We start from the raw sequence: 21,339 nt of genomic DNA, 5'->3' as shown, positions 1-21,339 counted from the left end.
ATATGTATTCTTATTCATACCTAATGGGAAAAACTAAAAATTAAAAAAAAAGTTTTTTCATTTGGTAAGTTCAATTTTGCACTTAGATGTTTTCCAGGTTATATGAACCCATAATATGATTAAAACACAGCCTCTGTCATTAGGAATTTAGAGTCTAGGTCAGTAGTTGAGGTAGAAAAATTAAGAATGAAAATATGAGGTAGGTGCTTTGATAGAGGTGAACAAAGCATTGGCTTCATTATGGTCAAAGGAAGTTTCCCAAAGAAGGTGCCATTGGGTTGAATCCTACAAGACACGAGAGCTAGAAAAGTGAAGATGTTGGGAAATGGTGTAGCAGCAAAGGAGGGAGCAGCTTATTAGAAGGTGTCAGGAAGACAGGTGCCTAATGGGAATTTCAAAATTCAATATGGAGGCCCTGGAGGGTTTGAAGTAGTCAATGGCTGGAATGCAAAGTATAGAGCTGCAAGGTATGAGTGCTAGGATCTAAGGCCCTAAACTAGTTAGGATGTTCTTATAATGCAGCTGGTAAGGTTAAGTCAGTGAAGATTTAGAAAACTATATAGTTTGAGAGGCATTAAAGATTAAAATCATCAGCATCTGTTGAAAGATTGCATTTAGGAAGGATGAATCTGGAGAATTCAAGAAATTCTCCTAACTTCTTGGCTTATTGGGTAGTTGCTGGTACTGTTCCCTGAGGCAAGGCAAAGAGGAGAGATGACGGTAGAGGAAAGTGGGGACAGTACGATTGTGTCGAGATAAGTACAGGCTAGGATGCATTGAGAGATAAGCTACAGAGAAATTTATGTGGGAGATGTCCAGTTTTGAGATGTGGGAAAGAAATTTGAGCTGGAAATATGGATTTGGCAGTTACTAGTGTATATATACAGGTTTTTGAAGCCATGAGAAGCATACAGAATGAGAAAAATAGAGGTTTGAGGATCAAGCTTTGCACAGAAGGGAGGGGGCAGAAGAATGGGGAGTAGCAGCCATTGAATTAGGAAGAAACCCAGAATAAAATGGTATCACAAGAAGTAAATGAGGAGAGACATTTAAGAAGGGCAAAGTAATAAATAGAGTCAAAGATAGTGAAAGGTCACGTGAGATGGAGACCAAAACACTGCCTTTATATTTAGACAACTCTAATGAAGAGATCATTGATGACATTTCCAGGGTGGTTTCAGGGAGGTGAATTAGAAGAGGCAGAGACCAAATGCTGAAGTATGTGGGAGGTTAGCCTGGAGATACGTGGGCATATACAACTCCTCAGAGGATGGCTGTGACAGAAATGAAAGAGCTGAAAATGAAAAGAAAGAGAATCATTTGCTCACATAATTTTTTAATGACTGCATTTGAGACAAATTTAAAAACTGTTTACCTCTACTCTCTAATATCACCAGAATTTTAATAGTATGCTTGTTTACAAAAATAATATATACTCTTGAGTTGGCTGAGCACAGATGCTTTAGGTAAAACCTGTCTAAGAGAAAGAGACTATATGATGGGACACCTGGGTGGCTCAGTTGGTTAAGCGACTGCCTTCGGCTCAGGTCATGATCCTGGAGTCCCGGGATTGAGTCCCGCATCGGGCTCCCCGCTCGGCGGGGAGTCTGCTTCTCCCTCTGACCCTCTCCCATCTCATGCTCTCTCTTTCTCATTTTGTCTCTCTCAAATAAATAAATAAAATATTTAAATAAATAAATAAAAGAATGAGAATATACGAGATGTGATTGTAATGGATGGAGTCAGAATAGTTTACTCTGGTTTCAGCCTCAGAAGTCACCCTTTGAAAACTTTCTCTTCTCCCTTATTTCTCCTCAACAGTGTGAAACCCCAAGTGAATTATTTAAACCCTGTGAGGCACATCAAAACAAATTTCCTTATGCCAAGAAAGAGTGCTCCATTTTGTACAGCGATGTTTTTGCTCCTTGTCACAATGTGGTAAGTGAATACTTTACTAAACTTTCATATTTGCATGGGTACTGCTGTATCTGTAACACCGACATGAACAGGACAAATAATTTAACTAACTGTTGGCTTTTCAGGTGGACTACCTAACCATTGTCAGGAAGACAAACTTGGTAGTTTGTTTGTTGGTAGAAGTGATGAATTTATTTGATTTATTTTCTCCCTCAATCCATCTTATTTAACAGCATACATTTGTACATATTATTTGTAATATTCTGTTCTAGTTTATGAAGCATTTATACATCCTCAAAGTCAGAAATGATTGGTCAAAGCCATAAATATTTGTTTTTCTTCAGAGAAGATTGCTGCATGGATATTCTTCTCCTCAACTCAATGTATAGTTTAAAAGTATTAGAAGTGGCACATTTAAAACGGTCTTAAAAGCATATACCAACTAGGGCGCCTGGGTGGCTCAGAGGGGTAAGCGTCTGCCTTCAGCTTAGGTCATGATTCCAGGGTCCTAAGATCGAGCCCCACATTGGGCTCCCTGCTCAGTGGACAGCCTGCTTTTCCCTCTCCCTCTGCGTCTCTCCCTGCTCATGCTCTCTCTCTCTCTCTGTGTCTCAAATGAATAAATAAAATCTTAAAAAAAAAAGCATATACCAAGATGGAGTAATTTAAATTTCTAAATGCCTTCCCAACATAATAATTTTAGGCCCCAATGGAAGTTTAAAAAAATGGTTTAAGGTAATCATAAAAATCACTAAAAGTACAATTGGTAATAGAACATTCTTTTAATTCCATGTGAATATGCTAATAATGAAACAATGAAGTTCTACAAAATATCAAAATATTATTATATTGCAGGTGTTGAAATTAAATTTTTTTTAAACCCATTACCTGTTTTGCTGGTTCTTTGATCTTACGTTTGCCTAATAAATTCTCCTTTGGTCCATATAGAGGTTTGAGATACTGAGAACTCTAGGTGGCAGTGTTAAGTTGATAATACCAAATTTTGAGAATCTACCAGTTAGTTTTCTTTCAGAAGGTTGAATTTTAATCAGTTATAGTTAGTACTTATTGAAATTAACTCATTTTTCATTTCATTTTCAGATTGATGTTACTTCTTTTGCCAAAAATTGCCACGAAGACACGTGTAACTGTAATCTCGGTGGGGACTGTGAATGTTTATGCACAAGTGTAGCAGCATATGCGTACAAATGTTGTCAGGAGGGGGTATCTATTCACTGGAGGTCATCCAGTATTTGTTGTGAGTACCCCTAGTTAAAACATCATCATAAGGTGGGAATCTTATAAGGAGATTAATTTGTCTTATCACAGGACAAATACCATGGAATTCATGCAAATAGAATTTCTCTAAGATAACTAAATTTTCTATTCCTTTGACAATACAGATAAATTATAGTGTAGCTAAAGGATTTATAAAAATAAAAATCAAGGTAAAATTTTCTATTCTGTTTGACTGTTGTCAGTTTAACATTTGAACTATAAATTGTATACCATCCTCAAATAGTTTATGATTTCATTCCCCTTATGGCTGTGGAATTTCACTGTTCTGATTATAAGAAACAGATTTGAGTTTTTAAACTTTTCATTTACTCATGTAAATGTAGATGCCCCAGTCATCTAAAGATTTTAATACTTTCATTTCACATTTCTAAGTAGGCAGATATATTTGCCTACCTATAAAATAATCTTAGAAAATTTAATTTTTCAACACATCATCCTTAAAGAATCCTCTTTGCTCAGAGGAAGTTCCCGTGTAATGATGTCATTCTGTGTTCTTTCACTTTGTCATTGATAAACATATAGCCATATTTTGCATACTTTCAGATAAGGGGTCAGATTCTTCTATAGTTTAATATTTATTCTTTTATTTTTTAGCACTTGACTGTGAATATTACAATGAAGGTATGTGACATTTAAATAAAGACTATTGCTATAGCATTCTGTGGGATGTATTTTCAGATTAAAAGCTTTTGAATAATGTCTGGGAACAATAGTTCGTAATTTGGTAAAACTCACTGAAAGTCTTTACTTTCTAAAATTTATCTAAATTTCTAAGTATTTGAGTCAAAATTTATTCCTTATAAAATAAAAAGAGTGTGTAACTAAGTTCTCAGCATTTAGGAGGCCCTCAATAAATGGTTTTTGTATGACATGAATGAGTTAATGAGTGAAGATAGCTATTTTTTTTAGGCAAAAAAGGATGAAAGACATATGCCAAATGCTTCTCTTTTACCATTATGTATGACTATAAACATTATTCAAACATTATGTCATAGATATCAAACAAACTATTAGTGTGATGGTAAGAATGTAAGGAATTTATTTCGCCATCATTGTAGGCAAAAATAATTATTTACATATAATCAGAATGAGAATTTATTGATTTAATAGTAATAATGGATCTCTCCTAGCCCCATCAAGCAACCGAATTTGCAGTGAGAAGTCTAAGAGGAGGTGCTACCTAAACTAAGGCATGATATAAGAAGAGACAGTGTTATATCCTCAGTCAAAATGCCAGATAATGGCAAAATTAGAGCCTGCTTTTTTGTCAAACCTACTTATTGAGGAAGGCATAGCCACTTAAATCTAATTCAAACAAGTGAGATGATCCAGGACAGTGTTCGGTGTTCATTTTGTCAGTGACTGGACAACCTCTGGACTCATGATGGGATAAATTAGAGTAATAGTTACAGGAAAACTGGGCCATTACAAAAACCCCAAGCAACTAATCAAAGGCATTTTTGGTGCCTTACTGAGCTAGGGAGAAATCTGTCAGCTATAGATACCCAAAGAAAGCCAGATAATTTTAGAGAAATAGAGATGATGGATTAAAAAGAAAATTGACATTTTAGTTTTTGGTTGTTTCTGTTACATTTATGGAAGTTTGATGGAGAAAAAAACTAACATTAAAAAAAATTCAGTGGTAGTCAAAGAAAATATAAACCAAAAATATCTCCTGTTGAGAACTTCACACACACACACACACACACACACACACACACACACACACATTCCACATCACTCCTTTGGATGTCATGCTTAAATTGAGACTGATTCCCTAATATTAATAACAGTAATAATAGCAATAGCTTTTATTGTTAACTACTTTACATATATCATATAATTTAGGTTTCAAAATATGCCTGTAAGGTATTGTTATTAACACTTTATAGAGGAGGAAACTGAGGACTAGAGGGGTTAAAATAACTTGGTCAAAGTCACTTAGTCAAAAATGTGGTAAAGTGAGATTTGTAAGCAATCTGAGTTCAGAACCAAGGAGCTTGACCTCCATGCTACACTGCCCTGGTGTATGGTTAACACATCCCAATCTCGGAAAGATCACCACACACTTATCATGAGCTCTACACAATATACACAGACATCAGTTTGAAAAAAAAAATGCTCCAGTAACTTCCTCAGTTAAGAATTCCTGCCTCACATAGTTCTGCTGTAAAAATCTCCATCTGTGCCTTTGTACTTTCTGGCATTCCTTCTGTAGTCCTTTGGATCCTGAAGCAGAATTTTCTATGAATATTGAATTTCTACCTTTTGCTTCTTGGTACATGTTACTTTCTGTCAACAAGTCTGCTGCATTACTAATGTTGGTTCTTTTTTCTAATGGGTTATAGAATTCTTCAAACCAGTTCCTCTGGTGTGATCTATAATACTAAATTGGTAATATTCAGAGGGTGAACATGGGGCATGTAGCCTCCAGAGACCCTGATCAACTCAGTGGAGTGAGAGGGGAATCTGTTTCCTATGATCAATATAATAGGCATTATTAGCCTATTATTAGCATTTACCTGCCAAGGGGAGGACGAGTTTGTAAAAATAATGCAATGAAGATAGATGATTGAAGAGGAATATAGAATTGAGGAGATTGTTGGTAGTAGTTATGAAAAGATCATTGTTTTAAATGACCATTTTTAATTTGTTTCATCTCAACTAATTTCATAGATATTTTAAACCTACCTAGTCTTCTTTGGATATTCATACATATTACATACTGGGCACTGTGTTATCAAGATATTTATTAGTATTTTAAGCTAATGCAGAAGTAAATAATTGTGATTCTGTAGGAGGAAAATAAAAAAAGGTAGGAGAATTCAGAGGTTACAGCTGATATTATTTCAATAATCTTTAATGCAAAGACTGTATGTAATATCTTCATGTTCATTTTATGGCATTTACTAAAAATACAAAGGTTTTATTATTGTGATTGCTGTCGGTGAGTAAGGTCTTCAATATTCCACTAAAAATTGTTGTGCAAGTTTTAAGCTCAGAGTGATTTTATTAGATAGGATATGCTTAATATTGTGTTTAAATAATCACAGAAGGAAATGATTGCTTTTAGTAGGTGGTAAAATTATACTTCTCCTTAAAGAAAATTAATGATAAAGTCAATGACAAAGTCAATGATTTCACTGGTGAATTGCTAGTGAAAATGTATGACTATCCAGACACAAGATATAAATCAACTGGGAGACACCTCAGAAGCTTTTGATTTTTATACAAATGGATTTCTCAGGTAACAATTGTCTCTTCAGGTTGCTGATAGTAAGGGACTGATGCTGTAGAGAAGAGATTTTGTTTAGTTGTCTAATTTCTTTCTCCTATTCTTATGTCGAATGTCCATGAGGGTGCTTCAGTCCAAGTTGTAGTTTTATATGTCTTCTTCATTTTGAATTATATCTCATTGTGATTTACATACTTATCTACTGATTTATACATTATTTACATATTTGTACAAACCAACATATTTATAAATTGAAATACATTTTCCTCTTGGAAGTTTATGTTGCTCTTATTTCTCTTAGAAAATGAGCCAGCAAATAGTGGAGACTAATGATATAGCTTTGTTTGGTTGTTGTAGCTTTGGACTCATATAAAGAAAACTGTACATTGTATGTATTTGTCAGAGCAGTGGGGAGTCCATGCTGTGGGCTCATAGAGAGATTCTCCACTGTTTCTGCTCTGTTCCATCTTGGTGGGGCAATTGTCTTCAAGTCTCCATCCCTACTCAAGGTGTCCAAATTCCTGATAAAACCCTTTTTCTCATGGCTTGTAAGGGTCCCCAGCTGTTCAATGATGAAGTGTCTCCAGTCAGTGGAGGGGCCAACACTTGAAGATAACTTATCCTGAGTCCCTGTCTCTTCTCTAGGTCTTCATGATGGAAATTTTGATTCTTGTTCCCCTTTTTGCTTCAAAGACTTTTGACCCCCTAGTCTAATGATGTCTCCCTTCCCTCAAACCTGATCTTCAGTCCTGAAAGAGGAAAAAACCTAACCCTCTGATTTCTTTAGATTTTTTTTCTCCTCCATCTTAAGAGTGGGCTTGGTGAGGCAAGTTGTTCTTGAGATAAAAATTAGAGGAAAGAAGGAATGAGAAATTCACTGACAACAACTGGATTGATCTTTTATGATAGCACTTGCCACATATATATTAACATTTTACATAACTTATAACATAGAAAATATACATATACCTATGCCAAGCATACAGCTGATAATTATGTAACTTAATTTTGATGAATCAGAAGAAACTTCAAAATTTTATAGTCTCTCAGTTATATTAAAAACCTTAAATGGCATAGAGACTGGGCTGAAGGTAAACTGAACTTATTATCACAAAATCTAACTCATAATTTTTTTGAATGTCAGTGAACTTATTTATAATTCATAAGATAAGGTTTGCAGAAAGGTTATTCTGATTGAGTTTCAAGTTTGTCTCTACGCTAATAAGTTTTTTACTATAGTAAATATTTTCCATTTTTTATGGAGCTATTTCAGTGCATGAGAAACAATAGCATAAGTAAAAAGACTTTGGACTTCTCTGTTGAGCTTCATCCTATTTTCTTTTTTATAGACATGCCTCACTGGTAAAATCAGTAATTCCCCAAACAGTAAAATATTGTATATCATATCTGTGAATTCTGTTTTCATGCAATGCAACTGATTAGAGAGAGATGATTTTTAGAAGACTTTCAAAATCCCTGGCCATGAATAGAGATAAATTTATGTTTATTGAGAATAGATTCAAATCATGGGATATAAGAGTAGAAAGTTACCTGGATAACCTTCATATAGGTGACAAAAATTGAGATACAGAAAGCTTAAATCACTCTTCTAAGGAGCACTATTTTACATATACAGATACATGTAACATATATACATATATAAAACCTTTATGTTTTAAATTACATAATCTAAATATGACATATATATATTCTAGTTCATCATAGTATATTATTTTTGAAAATAGTTCACTTATTTTATTAATGATAAATATTTAAATGCACAATAATTTTTAGAGTATTTCTTTGTTATTAACATTTATCCCATTGAAATGACAGCTTGAAATGTTAAAACTCCTATGCCAGTTTATAATTGTAAAACTCCTATGCCAATTTATAATTCTCTTATCTGCATTTAACTAGGGCTTGGAGAAGGGCCATACATGCTGGCAAGTTATGGACAGAGTGGCCTTGTTCTGGGGGCCAATATGACCAGTAGAAGCATTTTCTCTTTGCCAAGGAGTAGTATTCATGGCAATTTATTTTTTAATTTTATGATTACTCCAGGCCTTTTTAAAGAGAAGGCATCATGTAAGTATAATTTCCAATTGAAAATAGGAATTTCATTTTCCATTTACATTGTTTTTCATTTATTCATGCTATTAGTTGAGGATCTAATACGTTTATGGCTTTTTTTTTTAGGTGTCCTAAAGGATAGAAAGTAAAATAAGACACTGGTACATGAACGAACTTTCTCTTTTATATATAAAATCTTTTCTTTGTTTATCTCTTGGCATATATACATTAGAGTTGAAATTATTTGATTAAATTTTTGGTTCTAAATAAAGCACAACTTAAATTTTCATAGAAACCATTGTAGACTTGATTTGAAATTTTTGAAATTTTGATTGGATATCGAAGAAGTTAAATATTAAGAAAATAAATCAGAGTCTAGACAGTCTGTTATCCTTATATGGCCTTGTCTGTCCCGGTCCCCGGTCCCACATTAACTGATTTGCATCTGCAGATCTATACTGGTCCTATCCACTTGGCACCTGTTCTAACTAGTGGTTAGTGTCCCCTTCTGATCTGGTGATAATCAGGCTACACTGGTGCTATACTAGCCCTACTTAGAATCATGCATGAGGTGTTGTATGAGCTTAGAAAATATTTATTAAATGAATCAGACTCAATTTTTATATCTATTTTGAGAAATCTCATTTTCTAGTTAGAATGAATTGCTTCATTCTTGTAAAAAAGAACTTTAATTCTTTTTAATCTATGAAAACACCTATCACAGTCTGAAGTTCCAATTTATATGTTTTGTTATATATTTTTCCTCTGAAAAAGAATTCTTTTATTCTTGTTTGCATCTTCCAGTGCTCAGCAGAGGGGCTTGCAAGTTTTAAAATATAATCAATGCCTTTGGAATTATGTATTGGATTTGAGCGAGCTCTTCATGTTATGATTTATAATAATTAATGTTTTAATAGAAAAATCCTAATGGATTTAAACTAAAACAATTAAAACCTAAAAAATTAAGGTCTAAGAAATTAAAACTAAAATCTCAATTAAAAAACTTTTATATCATGGGTTTTACAAATACAAGGAAAACTTTTTAAAGCCTGTAACAAAAAAGGATGACATTTCTCAAATCTTTTATAGTTGTTTATTAGCCATTTGACCATCTATTGGGAAATAGACAATAATGTTGAGCAAATAGATTTTTCTTAATGCTGCAAAATCACTTGCAAGATTACTTACCCATTTTGAACCCAGTGATATTGAAATGGAATGACATGCCTAAATTGATCTGTTTCCCTATTCTTTTAGATCATCCAACTTAGCCATTTGGAGATTCTGTGCATTTGAAAATGTTAAAGCTTGCAAATACAAATATGTGTTCAATCAATCATCCAATTCCTTGTATGAAATTGTGTGTTCCGGTGTCCTAAGCTGATATTTCTTCTTCCCGCCCCCCCCCCCCGGGACATGAGAAATTATTTAAAAAATAGAACTCAGCAAAGACTGATCTTTTTGAGTTTTAAGCTGAATAACAATTCATTACATTAAAATAATTTTTCTTTTAGAGATCTTAGGATTCATTTCTGAAATCCTGGAGATTGGTATAAATTATATATGGCAGATGTGCAGTTCTCTCTTTGCAAATGCATTTTACAATGCTGGCGTTGATGATCTGCTTCCTTCAGAGAGCCCAGGGGCATGTCAAACACACTGCTCTATGTTTTACAGCATTGACGCTTGTTTCCTTGGAATCTGCTGAAAGGCCAAACTACTTTCTCTATGTGCATGATGAGGACACTCTTACTTTGGAACTGTGGCAGGCGAATTCAGCCTTCCAACAGAGAGCCACGTTTTTCCACCATCAGGGTCTCTGGATTCCTGGTTACAGTGCGTTTGAGTTATACAGCAAGAAAGGCTTTTTCATCATCTGCACAGATTCTAGTGTCAAAGCATCAAAATATGATGATTCTGAAGAATTCAAACATTCAAGTAGCTTCAGCATAGAAGGTATGGTTCCTGATATCTTCAAAAGGAGAATCAATAGATAATTTACATTATGGCAAAATACCAAATTTTAATTTTTAAGTCATTCCTAAATGAGTCCAAGTAGGTCAGATTGTTTGACCTCGAGTGAGTAAGTTCCTTAACCTCTTTGTCCTTCAGTTTATGTGAAATTAGGTTGGGGGAAATAATAATACCTACTTTATAGAGTTATTATATCACATAAATTAATTGGCAAATAGCTTAGAACAGCCTTAAATAATGTTACTTTTAATTATGGCCCCATGGAAACCGAGCGTCCTCACATCTCTTGGGTCTGCTGTTTGTACTTTTTCTTTCCTAGAAGGCAGCTTCTCAATAACCTGATTCTTAATGATAAAGACAGCATGTTTATCTCTTTCTTTTGAATAGTAGGGTATCTGGTTCTATTGACTTCTGGATGATTTACCTGGTTCAGTAGAAGCCTGATTTTATTTCTAGAAATCCTTACAGTTTTATAGCTATTGAGTTTTCCAAATTTCAGAGAGGAATCTTCACTGCCTCATCTGATGTTTAAAAGTCATGTTTTATTTTCAAAATCTAGGAGCTTAACATAACAACCTTGGCTCTTCCAAACAAATTATTTAATTTTAACCTATCACTCGTTTCATTCATTCATTTGCCTTTTCTGTTGTGGATTAATTTCTGCAAACCTCAATAGCTGTTGGATTTTAGAAATTCAGACGAGCTTCAAGTTTTTGCCTATTAAAAATGGTTCCTGTACTCATGAAAAAAAGTCACTGATGTGCCTGTACTACATTCTATAGAGTAGATATGATATTTTTACTTGAGTTTACTTAGAAGTTGAACATTATGAGCCTCTATTTCCCCTCCAATTTAGAAATCTGAGAAACATAACCTCTACTGTGAACTTTCTCCTTTATGGAGCTCTCTTCTTCAGAGGTAATTTTGGATTGCAACAGAAAGTCTGTTCTATGTTGTGGGAAGGGGAGAGTACTAGCAGTTTGTAAGAGAAAACTCTTCAATCAAGGGAGGCTTTATAACTGTAAGCATGTATTATTAAAACCCATTCATTTATTTTTGTCATCAGGTAATACCATGTACAAGGTAATGCTCTAAGTTCTGTGAGAACAAAGATGGAATGCTCTTCCTAGGTTTGATATCAGGAAACATGTCTTTGGTCTTGCCATTTTCTTAATTGTTTGAACTTGGCAAGTCGTTTGGCTCCTCTGAGCCTCATTTTTTTCATTTATAAAATGAAAATAATACTCAGCAGGCTTGCTAGGATAAAATAGAATAATAGACAAAAGATTACTTTGCAAAAAGTAAAATTCCAAACAAGTGTTTGGTATTATTATGACACGTAGCTCATGAGAATCCAGTGAACATAAAGGGAAAAGATTTTTAATTTTTCTTGGCTTTCTCCAACTGCTGGCTTTTTAAAATCTTTGGAAGGTAGACTAACATTCAGATATTCAGCCTAACCATGAAATACTTTGATCATCAAGCAATGGCAATGTCTTTGCCCTAGGTCTGTCTTTTCTACAGCATCATGGTCAAGGAGAGGTCAAATCCTAGAAGGGTTACTATCATAAATCATTATTTTTCAAGCCGTACATGAAAAATATGTGCAATCTAGACTTCCTTATTTCCCCAGAAATCCAGGCAGCAGTGCCCTACCGGAGGATGTGTGAATGGAGGTATGAACCTTGTACCACTCCCTGCTTTAAAACATGCAGTGACCCTGAAGCACAAGCGTGTAAATTTCTTCCACCGTAAGTCATGTTTACCCATTCATTCAATGCTCAACTTCCAGCCTTAGCAGATTCTTCTCTCGATGGATTTTTTTTTTTTTAGAATTTTAAAATTTAAAAACAGTTCTCAAGAATAACTTGTATGTGCTCTATACTTATTAAAGAATTCATTTCCTTTTATTCAAGCAATAGTTATTGAGGGGCTGCTATGTGACAAGAATTCTAGCTGATATGGATACCGTACTGAACAAAACAGACAAAGTACCTGCCCTCATGCTGCTTACACTATGTTGGGTTAAAGTAGAGAATAAACCAATAAAAACATAAATTTGTAATACAATATATTGTTAGATGGAGATAGGTGTTATGGAGAAAAAGAAAGGAAAGGAAGGGATACAGAGAGCAGGAGGCGTATGTGTCTTTGCTAATAACATAAGGTAGTCAGGGAAAAATACATAAACAAGGTAGTGTGTGGTCAGAGATACAAAGGAAGGAAGGGAACTGGCCATGTGGATATCTGGGGAAAGAGTCTTGCAATCTGAGGATAGTGCAAAGGTCCTGGGGTTGGGAATGTGTTTGGTGTGTTTGAAGCTAAATAAGGAAGTCAGTCAGTTGGAGCAAAGTGAACAAAACTAAGAGAAGTAGGAGATGAAACCAGAGAATCACAGTGGTGCGCAAATCATATAGGGCCTCGTGGCCCATTGTGGGGACTTCGTGTTTTTTTTTTTTTTTTCCTCTGGGCATGCCCTGGTATATTTTGGACAGAGAAGTGACGTGATTTGATTTATGTTTAAAAAGTTTCCTTTGACTGTTGTACTGACTGTTGGGGTGGCAAAGGACAAGGGCAGAACTGGTCAGTAATTCAGAGAAGACATGAAAGGGATTTGACTAGCTTGGTAGCCCTGAAAGTTGTGAAAAATGTGATGATTCCAAATATATTTTGAACTTAGGGCCATGGGTTATACTGATTTAATATCGATCATGAGAGAAAAAGGACTTAGATTCAAGGTTAGGCCTCAACAGTTTGTAAGTATGAAATTACCATTTTTGTAGTAAAAACTGCTCAAATTTTAGCAAATTCAAATGATTCCACTTAATGGGGTGACTTAGTTGCCGTTTTTTTTAGATAGGGAGGATGGTAGGAGGAGCAATCTGCAGGAAAAGTCAGGAATTTAGTTTTGAGGATTTTAAATTTGAGACTGAAAATTGTTCATTAGATTTGGCAAAACAGAGAATAAGAAGAGGCAAAATGGAGACAGTATAAACAGCTTCTTTTTTTTTTTTATTAAGGAGTTTTGCTACAAAGGAGAACAAGGAAATGGAACAATAATAGGGAATTTTTTTTAAAGGATCATTTTACATGAGGTATCTATGAGCTTCATTTCTGTGACAGACACTGGGGCTACAAAAGGTCCTGGGCATGTGAGTGAATGAGACACAGCACCTCTTTCTAGGAGCTCCCAGTCTTTAGGAAGAAGACAGACACAAAAGCCAATAATGATAATAGAGTGGAAAGAGGGCTAAAGCAGTAACAACAACTAGCACACCGTAGCGTTTGTAGTGTGACTCACTCGGTGCCAAGTGCTGTGAATTGGGTCATCTCCTTATTCCCACTGTCAGGGGAGGAAACCTTTACAAAGGCACAGAGAGGGGACACAGTTTGTAGGCAGTCGTGGGGCCAGGAATGGAACCTCTACAAGGTATGAAGTGCAATGGGAGCAGAGAGAAGGAGGTAGTACTATTCCTTTTCTTTTTTTTTCTTAAAGATTTTATTTATTCATTTGAGAGAAAGAGCACACATGAGTTGGGGAGCAGCAGAGGGAGAGGGACATGCAGACTCTGAGCCCAATGCAGGGCTCAACCCTAGGATCCTGGGATCATGACCCAAGCTGAAGGCAGATGCTTAACCATCTGAGCCACTCAGGCACCCCTCTTTATTTTCTTAAAAATAAGAACAGCCAATTCTTTATGAAAAGGAGACATCTTCAGCATTCACTTGGACCTCTCATGTTCACACACCTGTTTCCTGTCTCTTCTGGTAGGACACACAACGGAGGCCCCATAGTGAGGAGGGCACCCGGGCAAGGAAGGAAGGAAGATGGAGGGCAGAGAGCATGGCCAGCCCAGCACAGGGGAGGAAATGGGCCATAGTTTGAAGTGGCATTTAGCTACTTTATTATTTCTTATGCTCTAATCAGTCTCCTAGGCAGCTGAACCCAGATCCTCAATGCTGCCATAGTTTGGTCAGTAGCTATTCCAAAGCTTCTCTTTTGGTTAGGATACAGAGAAGAGATTCAGGATGAAACTTTGCCTCTGTCAAGCTGTTTCTCATCTCTTTCTTCTTTCAACCTCTCCCCCTGTCCTGCATCAAGGTGCCTAATTATTGCTCATTTTTGTATTTGCAGCCCTGAGGGGAGATTCAAGTATGGAGCTGGGGCTTTAATACACCTCTGTAATCCTCCGCCAAGTCCCCGGCAGAACCACCATCCTCGTTCTAGATGATTGAAGTTTCTGGCACATAGCAAGTGTTAAAAACAAAAATATCTAGTGGAAATGAGAACTTCTATAAGAAAAGATGCCAGCTAGCATACCATAGAGCCCATATGTAAATAGTTATTCCTGTTATGTAATATACCTATTATAAGACATGGTCTACATCTGAGGCATTTATTTATCAGTCAAAAGTTGAATAGATTATCAGTTGTATGATAAAATAAAGAAGAATCTGCTGTGTGCAACCATGAAGGCATTCTAAAGGAGTAAGTTTCTGATTTCTGCCAAATATTTTAAGAAAGTGGCTGTGGTTTTGACTTGCATAAAACAATTACAAAGTAATTGAGTTGCACAAAAAATTGATGTTTATTTAATTTAATGATAACTGACTGGCCCTAGTCTCTTCATCCATATAGTAGCTTTAATTTTGTTTGTTTGTTTGTTTCACAAAGTTTAGAGTAGAATAGGAATATCATACAGCAGTTAAAGTTTTATTATTCAAGTTCATTTTATGAAATAAACAATTGGTCACATAAACTAAGCTATTTATGTAAAAAGAATCATCTGTGAGGGAGGTATCCAAGAGATGGCTAAATGTGTCTCATGTTAAAAGAGAAATTAGCTTTTCTTGTTTTTTAAAAACTGTTGCCTGGATTTCCCTCCATGAACTAGTGCTGTCTGGTGGCAATACTTACTCCTAATGTCACGTTCATTTTCGTCTGGAGTTGGAAAAAGGCCTTGAGTATTTTTAATTCAAATTCTTTACTTCACAGATGTGGCAATTGGAAATGTCTAAAAATATTAAAAATACTATTACTAACTTCTGGTGTATTTGAAAGGCAGATAGGCAAGACTTTTTATAAAAACATTTGCGTTAATTCTCTCTAGCATGTATGAATCTAATATTTGGTTCTACACAAAAGATTGCATTTATTTCCTTTGAATCAGAATAAATTGGACTCTGAGACTCAATTGGACAAGAAAGAAAATGTAACCTCCCTTCTTATATTGGCTTCATTCCCTTAGATAAAAACATTTCAGACGGTCCCTCTTGTCTTTGGCCCATGATGCCCAAACCATAGCTCCTTTAAATTTGGGGCCCTTGCTTTGCTTCTGTGCCATGCATGAGAAGTGGAGATCCTTAAGAAAACCAAACATCCTGGAACTTGAAATCCAATCTCCATAGGCTTATATACAACCATATCCTCCCAGGGTACTGCCAAACATTTGGGCTCTTGAGATCTGCAGCTTCTCCTCCTCTCCTCCTTGTCCTTAAAGAACAGCAACCATGTTCTACCTCCATCCCTTCCACCCAGAGGTTCCTAATACCTTCTCAAGGACTTCAGGGCTTAATAGTACTCAGGGAGAGCCACTGAGTGTCTCTTTTGTTCTGCCAGTGTCCTTAAGGCAAGGATATTTAAAAAGCATCTCTATCTACTGAGATTTGGGGGAGTATAGGAGTGGAAAGTATAATAAATATAGATTAAAATCACAATAAATGATTCTTCTGCATTTCCAGTGATTTATAGAGCGTGGCTTTAGTGTGTTCCAAGCATAAGTGTGTGCTTTGAAAAGTCTGTGTTCAAATTCTTCATTAATCATGAATGATCTCTGTTTATCATCCCCTAGGGGTTGGGATTTCATAAAATGAAGTATGATGGAATGGCAGCAAATGGAGCACCCCTTACTGCTTGACAAACAGAATAGAAGACTTTAGGAAGAATATGTCTTAGTTGCATATTAACCTCAGTATTTTTTTATGTTTTAAACTTTTTTCACTTTTTTTTCATGTAAAGTGTTGAAGGATGCTTGCCCTACTGCCCTAAAAATATGATCCTTGATGAGATCACCCTCAAATGTGTTTATCCAGGAGACTGTAAGTGAGAACCTTACCTAATTTATTCTGAAAAATGAAACACGTGAATATTTTTTCTCTACTGATAGCGGTTGTAAACAGAAGCTTTAGAGAACAGACTTCTGTAAGATGCTTCTTTAATATTCCTTCCACATTTTTTTTGTTTCTACTTACTTTCTAAAACATATAAATCTTCCCTCTAACATTCCTCCTGTGCTCTCTCTCCCAAAACATTTTTCTTGAAGCTAAAGATCCCTATAGGAAATATACATGGGCCTAATTTTAAGTACAACAGATTAAGGAAGTGTATCTTTGTGGTTTTTTGTAGGCGTACCTCTGATTCCCACAGAACCAGCATTAATGCCACCAGGTAAACCATCTCTACCCATGTTTACAGCTATCGTTACCATTTGAGACCCTGAAATTAACATTATGTAGTTTAAGTCTTGGCACACGTAACAGCTATGACCTCAGTACTATCCTGTTGACTAGAAAACCCAGCAGTCACTTCATTTCATTCTGTAGCTGTTCCCTGGCTCAGCATGCTAGGTTTTCTGAATGGCTTCTTCATTTTGTTCACCTCTTCCTCTATTCCGGTAGTAGACATAACAAGGACTTCCCTCACATTTTAAACCTAGAATTTGGGTGTCACTAAATCGTGCTTAAATTTTCACAGTGGTTAAGTTGACTCTAAAGAGATGTTAATGCAAATGAAGTCATCCTTTGGCACTTTCATTCTTATTCCTGTGTTCTGTCCCAGCCTCTGAAGTAGACATTCCGGCTCATAGCTCACTTCTCTCCCTCTCTAGGAAACTTGGCTTAGGAAAGGGCTTGATAAATCTATTTACAGTAAGGCTTGACAGATGTAATGTATTATTTTTCTTGAGACTATACTTTAGAAAAGTTCAGATGCTTATTCTTTCTTTCTTTGGTTATATTATCATAGTTTAATTGTATTTCTAATTACATTATCTGCTAAGAAAGGCAAGTAGGTGTTGTGACCTTATGTAGGAGTTTCAGATTTCATAGTCCGTGCTAGGAGATTTTTTTTAAATAAAAATGTTCTGAACCAACTATCTAAATAAACAAGATTTAAAAATTGAAGTATAGTTGACACACATAAACCTCCCTATAACTATCACTATTACCACTATTCTTACTGGCTCCCATTTACCAAGTACTTAGTACCTGCCAGGCATTGGACTAATCACTTGGCATACATTTAATCCTTGTAAGTCATCAGAATTTTCCATGACTCTGTGCTAGTTTTGAACTAGAACTTTGTTTCCTCTTCTATGGCTTAAATGTTTATGATGACAAGAATAAAAATATTTAAGTCTGTATTGTTTCATATTTTCTAGAAGATGCAATCTTCTAGAATATGAACACTGCTCCTAGGACCGAGGAATGGGAATTTTGTTCTTCTTTATTCTGTAAATTAGGAACCATAAAATAAGAACAAAATTGAGGTCACTTAGAGAATTTATTTCACTGAAAAAGTAAGTTTTCTCTTACATCATTGTGATAGACTGAATAATGGCCCTTCAAAAAATGTCCACCTCTTAATCCCAAGAATTTGGGAATACGACCTTACATGCAAAGGGACTTTGCAAATGTGAGTAATTTAAGGATCTTGAGATGGGGAAATTATCCTGTGTTATCCATATGTACCCAGTATTGTAACAAGGGACCTGATAAGAGAGTGGCAAGAGGGTCGGAGTCAGAGAAGGTGACATGATGACAGAATCAGAGAAGCGGAGGAAGGGAGAGAAATTTGAAGACATTATGCTATGACTTTGAAGGTGGAGAAAGGGACCAGAAACCAAAGTATTCAGGCAATTCCAAGAACTGGAAAAGGGAAGGAAACAGATTCTTCCTTAGAGCCTCCAGAAGGAATGCAGCTCTGCTGATACTTTGATTTTTAGGACTTTGACTTCCAGAGCTACAAGATAATAAATTGGTGATGTTTTAAGCCACTAAATTTGTAATGATTTGTTACAGCAGCAAGAAGAAAAGAATACAGTCATTTTTAGGCATTATTAACGATGGATACCAATTATAGCTAGACAAAATTTTAACCATTCATTCTGGCTGTTCTTTGGTCATTCAGACTTTAACTATTTTAGAAATAACTTTAGCCCTAACAAAAAGCTTTTGAAGGTGCCTTACAAATGTGTTTAACCAATCACATCTTCCCTTTCCATGGATTACACTCCTTCATGGCACCCACCAACTGGTGGTCCACAAGGGGCTCACAGCACTGTCCATTCTGCCTGCAAGGAACACACTCTAGAAATTCACCAAGGGAAACGAATCAGCTTCACTACTTATATTTAAAAGACAACAAAATTTGTAACTCCTGAGCACTCTTTAGTGATACTGATATTTTTACCTATTGAAACAGTGGTGTTGACACTATCAAGAGAGTGAAGATGTTTATAGAATGGTGGTTAAAAATCCAAGCTCTGGAATAAGACTTCCCAAGTTTGAATTCTGGCCCTGACACTTCCTAGCTTACCTGTCTATACCTTTGTTTCCTTATCTGTAAAATGATAAGAGTATTGTTATCTACTTTACAGAGTTCTTGCGAGGAATAAATGAAATAATCTGTATAAAATTCCTTAGCACAGTTTCTACTGCATGGAAATTCCATACAGGATGGATACCATTCCACTAATGGAAAGGATATCTTCATTTCTAACAGGTCCAGAAATGATTACTCCGTCAGACTTCACTGTATTGGAAATGCTAACGCCAACAACGACAGGTTTGGAATGCGAGGTATGGCTGGGCAATCTATTCCATCTACTTGCATTTCCTTAGAGCATCTGTTCAAGTTTCTGTATCACTATCCAAGTGCTATTAAACTTCTTTTTCTATGCTCTCTGGTCTATCTTTGCCAAAAGATAATAAGAAGCATGCATTAAATTTAGCAATTTTTTGTGCCCTCTCAGAGGCATAAATACAATTGTGTTTTCTTACCTGGTTTAGATATGTCCTACTAATTAGATTCTGGTATTACACTAAGAAAAACAAAATTCAAATGAGGTCTTTTTTTTTCCCTTGAGATTTTATTTATTTATTTATTTATTTATTTATTTATTTATTTATTTAAGGGTGGGGGGAGAGAGCACACAAGCAGGGGTGAGAAGCAGAGGGAGAGGGAGAGAGGGAAAGGAGGAAAGGGAAAGGGAGAGAGGGAGGAGCAGATTCCCCGCTGAGCAGGGAACCCGATGCAGGGCTCAATCCCAGGATCCTGGGGTCATGACAATTAAGGCAGAAGCTTAATTGACTGAACCACCCAGGCGCCCCTCAAATGAGGTCTTAAGTGTGATTCTTCAATAAAAATTTAACTGATGTGGGCTTCTCTGTAAGGCAGGCATTCACAAATATTTATTAAGTAGCTATTATATGCCAGGCACTGTGCCAGATAACAAAGATACATTGACAAGCAAAAAAAGGTAAGCTCATTGGACCCGAGACCTCCTAATTGTCTTAGCTGAGACTTGAACTTAGTTATCTTCTTACTTCAAATGTGCCACTTGTTTGATAAGCCAACTGTTCGTTCCACCAATATTTATTTAACACCATTTTTGGCCCGGCACTATCCAAGTTCTATAGATAAAACAATATAAAAGCAAGCAAAAATTCATGCCTTTATGGAGTTTATATTCTATTGGAGACTCTAAGATAGCCAGTAAGCAAAATAAGTTACTAAGTTATATAAAATGTTAGAAGGTGTGCTCAGGAAAAAATAAGTCTATTTTCAATGACATGCTCAGAAAAGCCTCATGGATAAAGTAACTTTAGAGTAAAAGATCTGAAGAAGTTCAGAAATGGAGCCACGCAGAGAACCAGGGCAGTAGGAATAGCTGTGAGAACCAGGAACCAGGGTTCCAGGCAGAAGGACCAGCAAGTGCAAAGGCCCAGAGGTAAAAATGTATCAGACATTTAAAAGAATAATAAGGAGGCCATTAAATAAGTAATCAATAAGATAAGAAATAAATGAGATTATTTAAAGCCTTGTAGATGATTATAAAGACTGTGGCTTTTATTTTTCAAAGACATAGGAAGACATTGGATATTTTTGAGCACAGAAATTATATGATCATATTTGTTTTAGGATCATTTTAGCTGCTGTGTTGACAGTAGGGTGTAAAGAGACAACAGAACCAGTTAGGAGGCTTTTGTGGGAATTTAGGCAGAGATGATGGTGGCACGACCAGGGGGTAGCCGTGAGAATGGTGAGAAATGCCTGGTTTCAGGGTGTATTTTGAATATAGAGGGCCCAGAATTTGCTGAAAGATTAGATGTGGGCTGTGAGTGAAACAGAGGCATCAAAGATTCTAAGATCTTCGCCTTGAGCAGTTAAAGGATAAAGTTGGCATTAATCAGGATTGGGAAATTGTGGGAAGTGAAGGTCAGGGGTGGGTGTCATCAAGGGTTCTGGTTTGTCATGTAAAGACTGAGATTGCTCTTAGACATCAAAAAGCTGCAGATGTACAGATCTGGTAGACATAAAGAGAGCTTAGAGCAGAGGTCAAGGTGAATTAAATTTTGGGAATTCTCAGTGATGGGATGAAATCACAAAGGGAGTGAGAACAGATGGAGAAGAGAGGAAGGAGGAAGACATGAAGGCAAACAAGCAAAGGATAGTGAAATAGGAGAAAATGGAAGAGATTGTAGGTGGTCTAGAAGCCAGGGAAAGAAAACATTAAGGAAGTTGGAGTACTATGCTATCCTAAATATGTTAGTAGGTCAAT

At 35.9% G+C, this 21,339-nt stretch overlaps 1 protein-coding gene across 1 annotated transcript in view; it reads left to right on the top strand.

Annotated features, from left to right (window-relative positions):
* The window catches only part of OTOGL (otogelin like), a 204,151-nt gene that overhangs the window by 150,453 nt on the left and 32,359 nt on the right, over window positions 1-21,339 (top strand). Inside the window, exons 30-39 of the mRNA XM_025881365.2 lie at window positions 1,822-1,938; window positions 3,019-3,175; window positions 3,811-3,837; window positions 8,372-8,539; window positions 10,202-10,480; window positions 12,132-12,249; window positions 16,518-16,597; window positions 16,905-16,978; window position 18,289; window positions 19,287-19,357. Coding sequence (XP_025737150.2) covers window positions 1,822-1,938; window positions 3,019-3,175; window positions 3,811-3,837; window positions 8,372-8,539; window positions 10,202-10,480; window positions 12,132-12,249; window positions 16,518-16,597; window positions 16,905-16,978; window position 18,289; window positions 19,287-19,357 — 1,092 coding nt within the window. The remainder of the gene's footprint in view (window positions 1-1,821; window positions 1,939-3,018; window positions 3,176-3,810; window positions 3,838-8,371; window positions 8,540-10,201; window positions 10,481-12,131; window positions 12,250-16,517; window positions 16,598-16,904; window positions 16,979-18,288; window positions 18,290-19,286; window positions 19,358-21,339) is intronic.

The sequence above is a fragment of the Callorhinus ursinus genome, unplaced genomic scaffold (genome assembly GCF_003265705.2).
Source record: "Callorhinus ursinus isolate GAN/ISIS: 27379988/994484 unplaced genomic scaffold, GSC_fseal_2.0 scaffold14, whole genome shotgun sequence".
Classification (NCBI taxonomy): domain Eukaryota; kingdom Metazoa; phylum Chordata; class Mammalia; order Carnivora; family Otariidae; genus Callorhinus; species Callorhinus ursinus.
The sequence above is the reverse complement of the archived record's forward strand: the minus strand, read 5'-3'. Positions and strand labels throughout refer to the sequence as shown.